The 18,485-nt window shown below is 41.3% G+C and overlaps 1 protein-coding gene across 1 annotated transcript in view; it reads right to left on the bottom strand.

The window, feature by feature from the left end:
• LOC119970371 (adipocyte plasma membrane associated protein) overlaps nucleotides 1-18,485 on the bottom strand; it is a 64,051-nt gene that overhangs the window by 15,544 nt on the left and 30,022 nt on the right. Inside the window, exons 4-7 of the mRNA XM_038804884.1 lie at nucleotides 14,727-14,819; nucleotides 14,225-14,341; nucleotides 12,162-12,336; nucleotides 6,087-6,221 (exon numbers count right to left, since the gene is read on the bottom strand). Of these exons, the coding sequence (XP_038660812.1) occupies nucleotides 6,087-6,221; nucleotides 12,162-12,336; nucleotides 14,225-14,341; nucleotides 14,727-14,819 (520 nt within the window). The remainder of the gene's footprint in view (nucleotides 1-6,086; nucleotides 6,222-12,161; nucleotides 12,337-14,224; nucleotides 14,342-14,726; nucleotides 14,820-18,485) is intronic.

The following is an 18,485-nucleotide window of genomic DNA, read 5'->3' as shown; positions in this document are numbered from 1 at the left end:
ACATACAGTAACATGATAATGACCAGATATGCTGCTTCAGTAATGCTGGATTATGTGGGATAAATATTGGCTGGGACACAGGAAGAACTGCAGCATTTTGCCTAAATTAATGCGCTCAAGTATCTGGAGTGAGCCCTGACAAGATTGTTAATAGTGAGCCTTTGTAAGTATGAAAGAACTGCTGGAGTCATATATTTAAAAAAAGCACTGCATAAAAATTCTCAAAAAGAAGAGAAGACATCATTAAGGAAGCTTCAAAGATACGGTTTTGTGCTATACTTGACCTGGGATTACTCTGGAGCAGATGGAAAAACGCATTCAAAAATTAAGTTAATGTTGTGTGGAGCATAAACACATCACAGACCTGTTGGGCCAAATGGCTTGTTTCTGTGCTGTAAATTCAATGGATGTACTGTAATGAGCATGTGTTAGAAAGTATTGACACATTTTGGGTGTCCACATCATAAAAGTATGAAGAAATCAATACTAGAACAAATCGCTCCTGCAAATCATGAAAACAGCAATGGAAACACATCAAACCATATGTACTTTTGAGTGTTGCCAGTGTTATGTAAATATATAATGTACTTAAAATTATCTCTGCTCATTAATGATGCAAGTCTAGCACCAACAGCTTGCCAATTAATATCTTATTATTCAGCAGACTGCAGTCCTGTCAGGGAAATCCAGGAGCAGAAAGCACAGCAAACTGCAGCTCCAGTTTAGGGCACCATTTTACATTTGGTTCATGGCAGCAATGGGCAAATATTTAATTTTCTTGGTTTACCTCGAGTGAGTGGAAGGGATTACGGATTTGGCATGCTGTATGGCAACATTTTTTTTTTAATTTAAAAGCTTTATGAATTGTCCTTTGATGGGAAAGAATAGGACATCACACAGCAATCTACTTATTTCAAGGACCTCCAACAGCAGACAAAACATCAACAATTGGCAAGAGGCAACAGAGGTGTCACACTGCTCTCTGCTGGAGGGAGCCAATCCTTACCCGATATATAACTGGTGCTTAAAACAAGTTCCACTTAAATGAAAATATAAATAGTCAATGTAACTTTGTCAGAGGATAATGGACAGGTTGGGTGTCCTAGTGGAAAGGACACCATCACGGGGGCTTTCAATTTTGAATGGGTGATGGTGGAAAGGCAATATAAATGATAGTTAAAAAACAAATGAAATGGAAAAGAGCGGAGTAACAGACAGAAATGATGCTTTAAAAACTATAGATAAAAGGTAAATCTAAAAGATATAAAATAATTAAACCAGGAGGGAGAGAGGTGGCGTGTGGCCCACAAAAATGCTTGTTGTACAAACATACAGAGAATAAGGAACAATGAATTTCAGGTGCAACTTCAACTTGATGGGTATCTTATGGAAGCTATCACTGAGACATGGATGCAAGAGAGTCACAATGTTAATTGGTCTGTTAATTGTATTAGGATATGGAGCTAAAAGGGCATTGTTTAATTAAGTACTTTATGAACGTGAGGCTTCCCGCCTGGCCCATCAGCTCCCGGGAGATCCTGGCTGTCGTATGCCTGCTGCTGCCCAGGAAGCTGGATAAGTATGCAGTGTTGAAAGTTTAAAGGTGGTGACTATTTACACCAGCTCCAAGTAAAACTCCACAATGGACTGAAAACACATTGATAGGGACACTGGGGTTGTGAGAGTGCTATGAGACTGAACAATGTCAATAAGTTGTCGCAGTAAAGAAAAGCTCTGTGTCTTGATTTTGACTTCACCAACGGTTTGGATTCCGTTAACATTGGTAGCAACGAATGGTTGGTCTGAAGGTGACGATTGGAAACTAAGAGTTATCTTCAGACAGAAGGTTGTAATTGGAGTTACTCTGGAGAAGAATGGCTGAAACCAAGTATGAAGTATCAGCTTGGTGAAGCTGAACCTTGTGACCAATGGAAAAATTAAGTGGGTATGTAGGCATGGGTTAAGTCCTTCCAAGGAAAAAACAAGGTATGGCCGTGGCACTTTTACTTCCCACCAGAAGCAGGGTCAGGTGCAAAGCATTATCAGAGCTGGAGGTTCATGAATTGGACATAGAAGAAAGGTTTGGATAAACCCTTACAATTTATGGACAAAATTATAAGATAGCTGATCTGTTACCTGGTTATGAGACATGGTCAGATTTTGATAAATATAGAAAGATGGGCGGTTATTCCATAGAAGAATACATTGTGGAATTTAACAGGTTATGCACAAAATTTCAGAAATTCTATTTGGAAATCCCCAATTCCATGCTAGCCTTCAAATTATTGGATCGTGCTAAAGTATCGAATGTGACATGGAAGTTTCAGAAGGGGCAGATGACTAGGTTGATCAATCAGAAGGAATTGTACTGGTCACCATTAATCCAGTAATGGCTGTCCTAGTTGCAGACTCAAATACATTGTGCTGCGTTAGATAGTGATACACATCCACAGTATGGATAGATTAAAGCAGTGATAGGCAACCTTGGCTAGTAATTGGGCTACACGAGTAGCCTTCCTTCATCTCAATGAGCCACAAGATTGAAATTGGCTTGTTCAATAAATATGACCCCATGAATAAGGTTAAATACATTTAATACATGGCCAATATTTCAGAACGAATTATAGAAAATGCTTAATCATTTATATATTAATAGAAATATCAGCTTCAAATGGTATAAACAAAATAAATATTTACACTTTGGAAACAGAGGGAGCACATGATTCTCACAGTCAATGTTGTGGGCAGTCAGCAAGCACCTCAGTCACATTGGTCGGAAAAATCTATGCAGACAGAAATCAATGGAAGGTGGCAACCCTGCATGTGGATAGCAGTCAACAAAACGTCTTGTGAGCTGCACTCAGAACCCAGATGGACCAGAAGAGTCTCCGGGCCATAAAGTTGCCCACCACTGCGTTAAAGTCTGATCTAGATTCTCTGAATAGTAAAGACTCAAGTAAGGTTAAGTCACATGAGATTCAGGGACGATAACACGTTAAAATAACTGAACAGAATGGCGATTCCATGCAAAATAGCCTGGAAGTGACCACAGCCCTAGGAAAAGCTCATGGGCCTGCGTTAAGAACTCTTGATTGGAGCAGAGAGAGATTGTGTAGCAGTAGTCTAGAGAGATAAATGAGGGTGAGCAACGGTCGTAGTTTGACAAGAACAACGACCACAGAGCAGTCTAGGAATGTCATGAGAATTAGAAGCCCTTTTGATTAAAAGTTTTAGTAGCCACCAACAAATTAGAAGCTAAATTTATAAAGGAGGACAAACAAAAGAGTTGTAAAAATTTGGAGCAAACATTGAATAGGGGACGGTATGCCCTGAAGTGTTCCTTAAGAGTCTTACAGCAAAAAAGAGAGGCCATTTGACCCTATCATGTCTGTGCCGGCCATCAAGCAGCTATCTATTCTAATTTCATGTTCTAGTACTTGGCCTGTTGATTTCTATGCCATGGTGTTTCAACTGCTCATCCATAATGATTCTTAAATGTTGCGTAGACTCCCATCTCTACCATCCTTCCAGGAAAAGAGTTTCAGATTTCCACCTCTTGGTGAAAATGTTTTCCTCAAATTCCCTCCAAATCTCCTACCCCTTCCCTTAAATCGATGCCCAATGGTTATTGACCCCTCTACAAAGGGGATTTCTTCTTACCCATGGCCCTCATAATTGTGTACACCTGGGCAGCACGGTGGCACAGTGGGTTAGCTCTGCTGCCTCACGGCGCCGAGGTCCCAGGTTCAATCCCGGCTCTGGGTCACTGTCCGTGTGGAGTTTGCACATTCTATTTGTGTCTGCATGGGTTTCACCCCCACAACCCAATGATGTGCAGGATAAGTGGATTGGCCACGTTAAATTGCCTCTTACTTGAAAAAATTAATTGGGTACTCTAAATTTTAAAAAAATAATAATAATTGTGTACACCTCAATCAGGTCCCCACTTAGCCTTCTCTACTCTAAAGAAATGTACCACAGCTTAGTCAGCTTCTCTCATAGATGAAATGCTCCAGCCCAGGCAACACACTGGTAAATCTCCTCTGCAACTTTTCCGAGTACAATCACATCCTTACTATAGCATGGCAACCAGAAGAGGAATCTAACCATGGCCTAACAAGCGGTTTATACAGCCCCATCATAAATAAAACCAAATAACTCCCAGGGAATCCCCTTAATCAAAACAAAATTGCATTAGCCCAAGCTTTATACAATGGTTAACTGCACCTCTGGCTCCCAAAGTTTTGTTGTCTTTCAACATGTGAATCTTTTAAAACATAATTTCAACAGTCAAACACACTCCAACCCAGGTTTTTAACCCTTACTTCACCAAATACTCTGAAATTCTAACATCCATCACAGTATCACAAGAGAGATACACACATGCACCTTTATGCTGCATGTTTATGACTTTCTGTGAGGGAGGTTCTGCAGAATTTAGGCAATGAGTGATAGACAAAATAAAGGAGTGGAAGATTGGAAGTCAATATTCGGGCACCTTTTAAATATATACGGTTAAACATTAAGCAGAATATGTTGGGACTGGCTTTGAATCAACAGTCCTATTTGAAGAATGTCAATCACATCCCAACAAATCGGACGAGATGCTCACAAAAAGAGGATCCTGTATCCAAGGAAGAAATAGACCAATTAAGAAGTTTGATTGGACAATTGGAACTGGTTGTGCACTGATGCTAGTTATAACATATTGGAATTGAGTACTATGAAGAAACATGAACCAGTTGAGGAGATTCGGAGATCAAATAAAACACAAAATAATATTCAAAGAAACATGCACTTATGTTTCCAGCTTTGGATGATCTAGAAGATATGAAGTTAGTAATTTTCCATCTTCCAGATGGACATTCTAGTACAACATGGTTTATCGTATTCTTGGTGGAAAATAATAACAAATATTATCCATTGGCGTGGGAAGTGAAGAAAAAGGGTAGTTAAAAGCACCTAAGTGGCAGAAACGCTAGTGACTCTAAAGTACTAGATATTGGATTTTACTTATCAAATATTTTGAAGAAAATATTTTACAAGGGACACCAGAGAAAACGATTCAACAAGAGTGCGACTGAGAAAAGATTAAAGATCGACTTTTTTTTTAAAATTTGATCATGTGATGTGGACCAGCTATGCCATTTCAGAGGACATTTAAGAGTCAACTACGTTGCTGTGGATCTGGAGTCACATGTAGGCAGGTTTCGTTCCCCAAGGAGCATTAGTGAATCAGATGTTTTATAACAATCGACAATGGTTTCATGGTCACCATTAAACTTTTAATTCAGATTTTTATTGGATTCAAATTTAACCATCTGCTGTGGTGGGATTTGAACCAGGGTCACTGGATACTAGTCTAGTTGACAGTACCACTGCACGACTGCCTCCCTCTTGCTAGCATAACAAAATGTTAGAGAGAAAAAAGATCTCCAAGATAAAATGGGTCAACGCAAGTTTCCAATTATTGCATTGTTTTACAAAAAGAAATGCTTGCTTGAATAAATTGTTGGAGGTCCTAGAAGAGGGACGTCTTGTATAACTATGAGTTATGGGGAATTAGGAAAATAATATTTTCTCATCGATTTGTTTTTTGAAATTATTTTGAGTGTTACAAAATTATTGATTAAAGAAGGGGGGATCTGTTATTGGTTTGTTCATTATATTGTTAGGATGTACAAGTGAAGGGCATTGTATAATTAAGTACTTCGAGCACAAATAAATAGGGGACAACTGGGATGCTACAGTGTGAGGATAGCTATGGAATTGAACAGAGTCAAAAACTCACGCATTAAAGTTCTGTGTCCTGGTTTTGACTTCACCAATCGGCACAGATTCTAAAGCCAAAAACAAAGGAAAATATCGCAAAAGATAGGGAAAATAATAGAGAGAGTTGAGTAGCCTCAAGAGTCAAGGATGAAATTACTTCTCTGATGGGAGGGAAAAAAAACAAGAGCTGAGCAGGAAGTGAAGGCTTTATGGGTAGAAAAAATACAAAATGATTTACGAGTGGAACTGTACCCCTAATCTATAAATGGGCTTGTTCATACACACATTATTTATACACAGCAATTTATTCCCACCTTCTAATTCTAGCCATTGTGGTCTCTGAAACTAGTACATAGTCCTCAGCTGGAGAGAGTTGGACTCCATTTGCAAACCGTAGGTCATCCATGAGCACCTCCACTTGTTTTGTTACTGTATCATATTCCATTAATCTGTAATAAGCACAGGGTTATTAACAGTGAAATAATATTTCATAAAGAGATTAAAAATGGAGAGAAAAAAACAATTTCAGCCTGCTGGCATTTGTGTTCTTCCCACACAAACAAACCGGGAGTTAGACAGAGAGGTTAGACAGGAAAGCAGGAGGGCAGAAAGATTTGCAAACTAATACAGTTGCTGTGATTGTTATAATCTGACTGAATCCTATTGACTGGGGACTATTAGTTATCACATTATGTATTTTGGGGCCTCTTGGGAAGTACAAGCTCCCCCAATGAGGGGGGCAGGGAAATCATTAGCAGTTACACCTGTATAAATAGAGCTGCCAGTGTGGTACACCGGCTAGAGTCAGAAGCAGTGGTGTACTACTGCTGCTTTGTATGTATAGCTGTAAATAAAGTTACTTTCTGTTTGAATCTATAAACTCGCGCTGGATTCTCCGTGGCCCTCACAAAAGTGACATAGCATAGAATCATAGAATTTACAGTGCAGGAGGACATTGGGCCCATCGAACCTGCACCGGCCCTTGGAAAGAGCACCCTATTTAAGCCCACACCTCCACCCTATCCCCGTAACCCAGCAACACCACCTAATGTTTTGGACACGAAAGGGAAATTTAGCATGTCAATCCACCTAACCTGCACATCTTTAGACTGTGGGAGGAAACCAGAGCACCTGGAGGAAACCCACACAGGCACGGGGAGAAAGTGAAAACTCCACGCAGACAGTGAACTTAAAATGTTCATTTGTTTATGTTTGCTACAAAACAATAATCATTATTCATATCTGTTAAGATCAATTTCAATCTGGCATCAGTGGCATCGCAAGCACTCATTTTGTTCAAGCAGATACAGCTGTGCTTATTCACCAGTTCGCACCTCACCAAGGTTCACTGAATGCAAGAGAAAACATATGTTCCACTTTGTTTTTTACAGGCCTTTCTAATCCCCTCAAAACGACGAGGTTACAGTTTGCACTAAGCACTGTAAATAAATAAAACTGCAGACCAAAATGGCTCTGGACAAAAGCTCACTATACAAAAGGAACAATCTTATTACATTGTAGAATACGGAAAATGCAATATCCTCACTTTTCCATGCAGATGTCCGCTATAGGAAATGGAGTCTGTACACCAATACAACTGTGTGACTGACGTATCACATCCAAACAATCACCAATCCCGCTCCAGGCTATGCTGAAACCTGATGTGGCTAGTGCTTTTGCATGATTGGTATGGGATTTCAGTCCTTGACAATTTAAAGAATCAAAACCTTCACAAAATGAAAACACGTTTTAAAGTTAACCAAATTAGATCCTGGTTAGATTAATGACATTAATGTAATGGAAAAACAAGTCTAGGTAGCTTATAAGGAGGAAGGTTGGGAAAACACTTGGGATGTAAGAGCCATCAAGAAACACTAGCAAGGTCATAGAAGCAGAGGGAGAAAGATTGGACACAACTGCATGGAGTACTCCAGATACAGATATTGAGGCCCCTTGCTTATGATCTAAATAAACATGTATTTAGGAATACAACACAAACTGGTAAAGTTCCCAGATAATACCAAATGGGAGCGATATATAGCAGTCTGATGAAAGACAAAAATTTTGACAAGTGCTATATTTTGGTTGGAAACAGAGCCACAATATAAGGGTACAACTCCAAAGGATATGCAAGAACAGAGCGACCTGGATGCACATACGTGTAAGTCATTGAAGGTGGTAGGTCGGGTTGAGAGCGTGGTTAATAAAGCATAAATTATCTTGGGCTTTATTAAAGGGGCATAGAGCAAGAAGCTTATGTCGAACTTGTATAAGACACTAGTATTGCACCCTCACGATAGCATAGTAGTTAGTACTGTTACTTCATAGTGCCAGGGACCAGAGTTCGATTCCCGGCTTGGGTCACTGGCTGTGTGGAGTCTGCACGTTCTCCCAGAGTCTGCGTAGGTTTCCTCCAGGTGCTCAGTTTCCTCCCATAAGTCCCGAAAGACGTGCTTATTAGGTGAATTGGACATGGAGTTCTGCCTCGGTGTACCTGAACAGGCGCCGTAGTGTGGCGACTAGGGGACTTTCACAATAACTTCATTGCAGTGTTAATGTAAACATATTTTGAGACTGATGAAGATTATCATTATTATGTTCTGGGCACCACACTTTAGGAAAGATATGAAAGCACTAGAGAAATGTATGAAGGCACTAGAGAAATGATTCACAAAAATGGTTTAAGGGATGAGGAACTTTAGTTATGGAGATAGATTGGAGACTTTGGGACTGTTTTAGAGAAGGTCAAGAGGAGATCTGATAAGGCATTCAAAATCATGAAGGGTCTGGACAGAGTAGATATGGAGCTATTCTCACTCCTAAAAGGATCAAGAACGAGAAGGCACAAATTTAAGTAATTGGCAAAAGAACCAAAAGAACAGGAGGAAAAATGTTTTCCCAGGGCAAGTGGTTAGGGTCTGGAATGCACTGCCTGACAGCATTGTGGAGGCAGGTTCAATCAAGGCATTGAAAAGGGAATTAGACTGTTATCTGAAAAGGAAGAATGTGCAGGGTTACAGGAGAAAGCAAGCGAATGGCACGCAATAAATTGCTCAGTCAGAGAGCCAGTGCAGACATGGTGGGCCGAATGGCCTCATTCTGCATTCTAACAATTCTATGATTGTATTTGTTTGTGGACACAACTATAGCAGAAATTCAGGGCAGGTAAGTGAAAAGTCTTACATGGAAGAAAAAAGGAATGTGTTTAATATTGAACAAAGATGATAGTAGAAATTTGAGAACGACCAGGTTAGCTGATAAATGAAGTGTCCTCTCTGGCAGTGTTTATCAAACTTTTTTTCCAGGGACCCAGTTTTACCAACCGGGAGAACTTCGGGACCGATGCCGTACGATCTCCGCGACCCATGCTGTCCAACCTTGGCGATCCATGCAGGCCAACCTTCGCGACCCATCATTATTGCTTACATTTAATGTGGCAGGTGAGCCTGCTTGGTCCTCACAATCTCACTTGCTTTGGCATTCAATGTTACATCAGCTGACGATTTAAGTTCTCGCTGCATCCTTTGAAAAAAAAATGTTTGTCCTCAAACTCACCATACTTAATCTTCAAATGCCACTGACATTTGAGGGTTTAAAACTTTTATTTGCCAGTACTTCCCTGCATATAACGCACATGCATCCTGTTTCTCATTGGCAGAATTAACAAAGACACATCTTAAGAAATCATCATAATACTGCTTTGTTCCCGAATTCAATTTCTTCTTAATGAGTTGTTCACCAGAGGCTCTGGAGCTCTGCATACAGCTTACACCAGCACTGCTTTGTTTTGCCATGGACTCTCCCGTGAAGCTATCTCCAGCAGATTCAGTTGTGAGATCCTGCCTTGTTTGTGTCTCTGTCCCTCTCTTATTTCAAAACGAACCATCTTCAATTCTTCACATAGACCTGTTGCTTGCTTGTTGGTAGTTACAAAATGGAGGAATCTCTCCTCCGTGATTTTGCGTTCAAAGTACAAATATACAGGGCCCATGACATCAAGTCACGTGCCGGGCACGTGACCTGCTCTCTGCCGCCACTACTGAAGTGAAGACTCTGTAGTTTATATTTAACGGCTGCTCACAGCCAGCATTCTTGAAAGCCGGCCGCGCCTGTTGGGCACTTCTCCCACGATTGGGAACACCGCGGTCTATCGCTCCGTGACCCTATCATCACCCACCCGGTGTCGTTGACCCTGAATTTGAAAACCTCTGCTCTGTGGCATGGGTCATACTGACAAAGGCTCCAAGTTTCAATTATTGGCTGTGCCAATTATTTTTAGCACTCTTTCCAGTACCTTCACATTTTTCCTAAAGTATGGCATCCAGAACAGGGGGCAATACTCCAGCTTCGGCCAAGCTACTGCCTTGGAAAATCAAAGTTAAAGGAGAAGATTCGAGTGCAGGAGGTGGATTATCAGAAAATAAAAGGAAGGGACAGAACCTGTGAAAGTAATATTGCACCAAGGAATCAGACAAGAGTGGGGAAATGAGAAAATTGAAGAAACTTAAAGGTTTTGTGTCTGAATGCACACAGCATTCAAAACAAAATTAATGAGTTAACAGACCAAATAGACACAAGCCAGTATGATTTGGTGGCGATTACGGGACATGGTTACAACGAGACCAGGTCTGGGAATTGAATATCCAAGGGTGCTCAGTATTTTGGAAGGATAGACAGAAGGTAACGGAGGTGGTGGCAGCTTTGGTGGTAAAGGAAGGTATTAGTGCTGTAGCAAGAAACAATATAGGCACTGGAGATCAAGATGTGGAATTAGTCTGGGTAGAAATAAGAAGTAGCGAAGGAAAGAATTCCCTGGTTGGAGCAATCCATAGATCCCAAACAGTACTTGCGCAGTGGAACACAGTATAAGCCAGGAAATATTGGAGGCTTGTAAGAAAAAAGGGTGCACTAAGTCCTCTAAAGGGATAGAATGTACTATAGCCAAGTGTGCCGATGACACTAAAATAGGTGAGATAGTAAGTTGCAATGAAGAAATACGAAATTTACAAATGGATATAGATAGGTTAGGTGAGTGGGCCAAAATTTGGCAGATGGAGTTTATCGAGGATAAGTTTGAGGTAATCTATTTTGGTCGGAAAAATGGAACGGCAATTTATTATCTAAATGGACAGAAACTTCAGAGTGCTTCAGTGCAGGGGGATCTTGGGTGACCTTGTGCATGAATCTCAGAAAACTAGTACACAAATAATAAGGAAGGAAAATAGATTTTGACTTGTAGCTAAAGGAATGGAGTATAAAAGTAGGAAAGTGTTGCTGCAAATGTACAAGTCATTGTTAAGACTGCACCAGAAGTACTGTGTACAGTTTTGGTCCCCTTATTTGAGGGGGGGGATATAGTTATATTAGAGGCAGTTCAAAGGAGATTCACTAAATTGATTTCAGAGATGAGCGGTTTGTCTTATGAAGGGAGTTTGAGCAATTTAGGCCTATACACTCTCGCGTTTAGGAGAGAAGATCTAATTGAGGTATGCAAGATGATAAAGATGTATTGACAAAGTAGGCGCAGTGTGGATGCTTCCTCTTGTGAAGCAATCTAGAACAAGAGGTCATAGTTTTAGGATAAGGGGTAGCAGATTTAAAACAGATACGAGGAGAAATTACTTCTCTCAAAGGGTCGTGAATCTGTGGATTTCACTACCCCAGAATGCAGTGGCTGCTGGGACTTTGAGTAAATTTGAGGAGAAAGACAGATTTTTTTCTTTTAAATTTAGAGTACCCAATTATCTTTTTTCCAATTAAGGGGCAATTTGCCATGGTCAATCCACTTACATCTGCACATCTTTGGGTTGTGGGGGTGAAACCCATGCAGACACAGGGAGAATGTGCAAACTCCACACGGACAGTGACCAGTGCCGGGATTCGAACCCAGGTCCTAAGCGACATAGGCAGCAGTGCCAACCACTGTGCCACATGCCACCCCTAGATTTTTAATCTGTAATGGGTTGAATGGTTATGGAGAACGGCAAGAATGTCGAGTTGAGGCAGAGAGGAGATCAGCCATGATCTTATTGAATGGCAGAACGGGCTTGAGGGACTGAATTGCCTCCTCCTAGTTCTTAGGTTATTATCCCTGAAAGACAGACCATGGAGAAAAATTCAGTGATCCCTATTAGAAAGGGTACTATGAAGGTCAGACCCGGCTATGATGCCTCCCTAATAAATTAGTTTGTAAACTGAGTTCATGCAAGTGCATCTGGCTAGATAGTAGAGGATTGCCAACACCTGCTGAATGTACCAAACACAAGTCAATGCATCCAGGAGGGAGGACAAAAAGGAAAAGATGTTAAGCAAAAAGAAAGCTTGCCGCCTCTAAATAATAAAATTCCAAACTAGCAATCAAAACTGCAATTTAAATCCAAAATCCTTACCGCCCATCAGTTGTGCCCTCCATCACCAGGTATCGATTATCTTTCCTCTGCCACTTGCTGCTGGAGTCTGTGAAATAGATCTTTCTGCCATCTTGCGTGATGCTGAGGTCATTCACAAAGGCCATTCTCCTGCCTTGGATAACCTTCTGAGCAGAGATCAGCATTTCCATTTCACCTGAAATTATTAACCATAGGAAAGGTAAGTGCTACCCGTAATTGGAATTATGAAATATAAGCAGGCCTGTTTAGTCAAAGATTTCAGAGTGAACACAGGACCCTCCACTTAGTGGATGTTTACATTCTAAACATCCATTTTTCAGCAGAGACCTTCATCAAGCTGCTACAACAAAATGAATCCACATTCATTTTTAAGTAAACATTTTATTATCTTGAGCTTTTAAGAATTAGCAGGTAGTTTAAATAAAGGTAAATAAATGAGGGTGAAAGGAATGGAAGGACATGTCAATAGGATAAGATAAGTAGAATGGGAAGCTTCTTTAGCAGACATGCTGAGTTGAATGACCCATCTGTGCTGCGCATTCTGTTTGAATCTACAAATCAGAATGTACAGTATATTCAGTATAAACATATACAATTCATGAGACAATGGTTTATAACTTGTAAACCACTCATGTTGCAGTGGCTGACAGTGACTGTCACAGTACACAAAGGTTCTACCCAGCAGGGACCCACCCAGCATTTCAGCAAGCTGCCAAATATCTGAGAGGATGTGGCAATTCTTTTGTTTCTATTCAGCACACTCTAGTGACAAGGACTGGGCTCTTTACTTCTCTGCAACAGGATTGTAGATACTACAGCACAAGGTCACCAGTCAAATCTGAATCTAATATTAGAAGATAGATTTCATCCCAATCGCCTGACCCACCATATCCCTATCCTTCTATCCCATTGCTCCACAGAAAAGGTGAAGTGCTTTGAACTGCATTGAATTATTTCACATCTCATAGACCTAAACTCACCTCAACCTCAGTCTTTAATTCTTGTCCACCGAAGATGTTTTTATCTGGTCTCTAAGATTTCAATCCTTTACCGTATTATTTATACTCACAAATCTGTGGAGTTCTCGTTGGAGCTTCCAATTTCCTCTTTTGTTTCTTTATTTTGCCTGGACCTGACAGCAATAGTGCAGCCAATTTTGTACTGCTAATTAGGTAGACAATAGTAGGAAACCAGGTGAGGATCCAGAAAGGCAGACTTACCCCCTGCCCATTTCTTTGTGGTTAGCAGAGGCACCATCTACTTATGGATAGCGTTGCATCATGCAAAAGAGACAGCAATAAAATTGCGATAAATTGTATTCCATTTTCCTTCATCCCAGTCTCATTACACTGATTTCAATTGATTTCTGTATGATATGGTTACTTGGCTCCACGGTGAAAGCAGAGCATAGTTCAATACGAGGTCACATGAAATTTTTCACGGATCTACTTATGTTTTTGCAATCTACTTTTTGACCTCCTTTTGGAAATGGCTGAAGGCAGCACCTTTGCAAATGAGTAGAAGGCAGCTGGAAAATTAAGTGGGAACAGCAAAACTAAACCTGCAAAAAATTTCACTGTGTAGCCAAGTGACAATGGGGGCCATTTTGTACAGGAACCAATTGGAATCAGTCCAATGGAAGGGATTTACTTGTGGTCCTTAGAAGAACGGAAGAGAAAACAGAGGAAGATTAGTCTGGTGAGACTGCCCTGGCATCCATCTAGTTAAGCACACAGACAGAGGTGTTCCAAACTGCATTCTATCCAGAAACAGTGCCAAATGTGTCAGCCATGGCTCACTTAAGTTCCGCTCCAGAAACTTGTGTAAGTGGCCTGTAGTCTCAGAACAGACAGCTTGTACTGTTCTCTTGGTCATCAGGTTGTGAAGCCTAACCTTTTATGGTGTTGGACAATGCTTGCTCTCATGAGAAAATAACTCAGATAGTTATAAACCTTGCATACGAAAAATGAAAATCGCTTATTGTCACAAGTAGGTTTCAAATGAAGTGACTGTGAAAATATTCATAGTGGTCAATTATGTTTCAGGTAATTAAAATACTGTACCTGTTACTGGATTAATTTCGAATAGTCCATAGTAGGCATCAGTTACAAACAAAGTCCCATTAGGTCCAACACGGATACCCAAAGGTCTTCCACAGGTTGGTTCATCGTCTCTTGTTCCTGGGTGTAAGAAACCATTTTCAGTGACATCAAGAGTGGGGAGGATATAGTGAGGGCAGTGGGAGATAGGTTTTAAAGTAAAGTGGAGAGCAAGAAGGTGAAGGAAGAGAGAGAATGAATGAAACATCCTCAAATTGTAATTTCTAATTTCCATCAGACGAATAATTTTAGAATGAATATTTATTGATTTCATCCAAGATTAACCCAATTTGTACTCAGTAGCAAAATTGCACTTTGATTTAACACAGTAGCAGTTGGGATTAAAGAGAACAGAAAATAAAGCAATTTGAATAGGGACTCTTACTGCAGGGCCATCTAAGCACAGCTGGATGTTAAAACTATTCCTAATCAGGAATAAGAAAAGCACTAATTTTGCATCACTTACCACAAGGAAGTTTGCCTATCCTTGCCAGGGTGTGTACTTGTCCATCACTTATTTTCAGAATCTTTCCATCAGCCGTACCAGTGAATATCACCTCTGCAGAGATCCCACACACAGAATTCAGTTACAATCAAGCTTCATTCAGGAACTTCCTCTATAAAAGCAAAACTAGAAATCTAATCACTCAAATCTTCAGCTTTATTTTTAAATTAGAAAGAAATGAAAGACTTGGATTTGAGGTTCATGAGCTCAAGGGCGGCATGGTGGCATAGTGGTTAGCGCTGCTGCCTTACAGTGCTTAGGTTCGAATACCGACCTCAGCTGACTATGGGGAGTCTGCAAGTTCTCCCCGGTGTCTGCGTGGGTTTCCTCCTACAGTTCAAAGATGATAGGATGGGGCGGCACATGCCACAGTGGTTAGCATTGCTACCTACGGTGCTGAGAACCTGGGTTCGAATCCCGGCCCTGGGTCACTGTCCATGTGGAGTTTGCACATTCTCCCCGTGTCTGCGTAGTTGCACCCCCACAACCCAAAGATGTGCAGGTTAGGTGGATTGGCCACACTAAATTGACCCTTTATTCGAAAAGAAATAATTGGGTACTCTAAATTTTTTTTTTTTTAAATGATAGGGTGGTGGTGTGGGCTTAGGTAGGGTGCTCTTTCCAAGGGCTGATGCAGACTCGATGGGCCAAATAGCCTCCTTCTGCACTGTAAATTCTCTGTGCAGGTTATGTGGATTGGTCATGTTAAAATTGCCCTAGTGTCCAGAAATTAGATTAGGCGGAGTGATGGAGGTCAGGCAGGGATTGGGCCTAGGTAGGGTGCACTTTTGGAGGATTAGAGCAGACTCAATGGGCTGAATGGCCTCAGTCTGTACTGTAGGGGTTCTATGATTCAAAGAACTCCTAAAGTTCTTCACAGCTATAATGCATTTTTAAAAGTATGTGATTGTTGTGATGCAAGAAAGACAACAGCCAATTAAAGCACCAGTTCCCAAAGAAAGCAATGTGATAATGACTAGGTAACATGTTTTTAGACATTGGTTGAGGGATGAATAACGATCATGCCAACTAGGAGAAATCTTTTACAATTCTCTGAATGGACTGTACCGCTGATACTGCAATACTCCCCCAGTACCGCACAAGTGTCGGTATGAATTTTGTGCTCAAGTCTTTGAATGGAACTTCAGCCCGTGATTTTCTACCTCAGAGGCAAGAGTGCTGCCAACTCAGGCATGGTTAATGTGAGTAGTTGAACAGATCCTATACCTAATAAGCTTAAGCAATGTCAGTTTTTTTTTCTTTAAATTTAGATTATCCAATTATTTTTTCCAATTAAGGGGCAATTTAGCGCGGCCAATCCACCTACTCTGCACATTTTTGGGTTGTGGGGGCGAAACCCACGCAGACACGGGAGAATGTGCAAACTCCACACGGACAGTGACCCAGAGCCGGGATCGAACCTGGGACCTCAGCGCCGTGAGGCGGTTGTGCTAACCACTAGGCCACCGTGCTGCCCTTGCAATGTCAGTTTTGCTTGTGTTAGGCACACTGTATGTCACGAAACTGACCCTAATCAATGTTTATTGTTAATGTCATAAAAAGGGCCATAATAATTCCTGGAAAAGCAAACATAGGGTTAAAAAAATTGCTCATATGGTTGGAAGGGATTAAAATACAGTGCTGGGACACAATAGAGAACTTTACCTTTCTGGTATCAGTAATGGCTCAGTGTTAGTAACCTTGTCTCAAGAGACTGGAATAAAATCTCTCCAATACTCCAAGGGGGTGCTGCACTAACAGTGCTGCCTTTTGGATGAGATATTAAATCAAAGCCCTGTCTGCCCTCCCAGTTCCTGATCAACATTGATCCTTCAATTAACAACACTAAAGCAGATAAACTGGTCATTATTACACAAGTTTTTCTGAGGGTCTGCTGCATTCAAAGAATATAAAACAAAATAGGAAAATCTCTACAGGCATACAAATTAATAAAGGAAAGTCAGGATGGACATGGGGTAACAGAGATAGTGCAGTGATAGTAAATTGGTGGAAACATTAAATAATTACTTTGCCAGGTTAAGAGGACATGACATGGGAAGAAAAGATTAGAAATTATATACCCACATTTAAAATAAAGAATATTAACTAGTCACACTAAGAGGATAAAACCCCTGGTCCTCACATATTTCATCCACGCATTTTGAAAAGAATCTAGAGGATATATCTGAAACAGTTATGCAACATATTCAATAATTTTTTAGAAAAGGGAAAATTGTGCTAGAGAAATGGAATATGGCTAACGTTATACCTCTAATCAAAAAACAAGATATAGAGCAGTGGTGGGAAAAATAATGGAATCCCTAAAGCGAATTTTTAAAAATTCAGAAAGCAAAAATATAATAATAATTACTCAGCATAGATTTCAAAACAAAGTCTTGTTTGACCAACCTCTTAATTCTTTAAAGTAGAAGAGAGTTGACAATGGTAATACAATATATCATATATATATACACACACACATTATATCTATATTTCCAAAAGGCGTTCAAGAAGTGCCACATAGAGACTAACAAGGTCAGAAGATGGAGTCAGGGGATAAGTAACAGAATGGTAGCTCGCGGTTTCTAAAAGGCTAGAGGACTGCGTGCCGGAGGTAGTCGCAGAGGAGGTGGTATCAAAAGTACACAGCTAACTTCGAACATTTAGGCACCTGCTGAACATGATCATAACATGACCCCATCCAGGGAAAGAACACCCGAGGTGATTGTCTCCCTGGATGCAGAAAATGCCTTTGACAGAGTCGAATGGAAGTACCTCGTAGAGATGCTGGATAGGTTCAGGCTTGGAACAGGGTTCACTGCCTGAGTGAAACTCCTCTATAACACTCGCAATGCGAGTGTATGGACAAACACCATCAGCTCTAAGTACTTCCAGCTGCACAGGGGCACGAGGCAGGGATGCCTGTTATCCCCGTTATTGTTTGCCTAAGCGATAAAGCCACTAGCAATCGTGCTGAGTGCGGCAAATAATTGAAAGGGGAGCCAGAGAGGAGGCAAAGAACACAGAGTCTCGCTCTATGCAGATGACCTGCTCTTCTATATCTCAGACCCGCAAAGCAGCATGGATGGAATCATGGCGCTCTTGGAAGAATTTGGAGCCTCCTCGGGCTACAAACTCAATGTGAGCAAAAGTGAGGTCTTCCCAGTGAACCTGCGAGGGGGAGGGTCAGAGCTGGAGATGCTGCCTTTTAAACAGGCCCGTCACAAATTACACTACCTGGGGATCCAAATCGCCTATGACTGGATAGGGGTCCACAAATGCAACCTGGCCAGCCTGACGGGTGAGTAAAAAAATAAGAAATGGAACACGCTCCCGTTCCCCCTGGTGGGGAGGGTGCAGACTTTCAAAATGAATGTTCTGCCAGGTACCTCATCCTGTTTAGATCCATCTCGATCTACATCCCCAAGGCCCTTTTCAACTCACTGGACAAGCTGCGTGTGTGTGTGTGTGTGGGGGGAGGGGGGAAAAGAGAGAGAGGCAGAGGCAGAGGCAGAGGCAGAGGGAGAGGGGAGAGGGAGAGGGAGAGGGAGAGGGAGAGGGAGAGGCAGAGCTAGAGGCAGAGGCAGAGCTAGAGGGAGAGGGAGAGGGAGAGGGAGAGGGAGAGGGAGAGGGAGAGGGAGAGGGAGAGGGAGAGGGAGAGGGAGAGGGAGAGGCAGAGAGGCAGAGGCAGAGAGGCAGAGAGGCAGAGGCAGAGAGGCA

The sequence above is a fragment of the Scyliorhinus canicula genome, chromosome 1, assembly GCF_902713615.1.
Source record: "Scyliorhinus canicula chromosome 1, sScyCan1.1, whole genome shotgun sequence".
Classification (NCBI taxonomy): Eukaryota; Metazoa; Chordata; class Chondrichthyes; order Carcharhiniformes; family Scyliorhinidae; genus Scyliorhinus; species Scyliorhinus canicula.
This window is presented reverse-complemented; position numbering and strand designations above follow the sequence as displayed.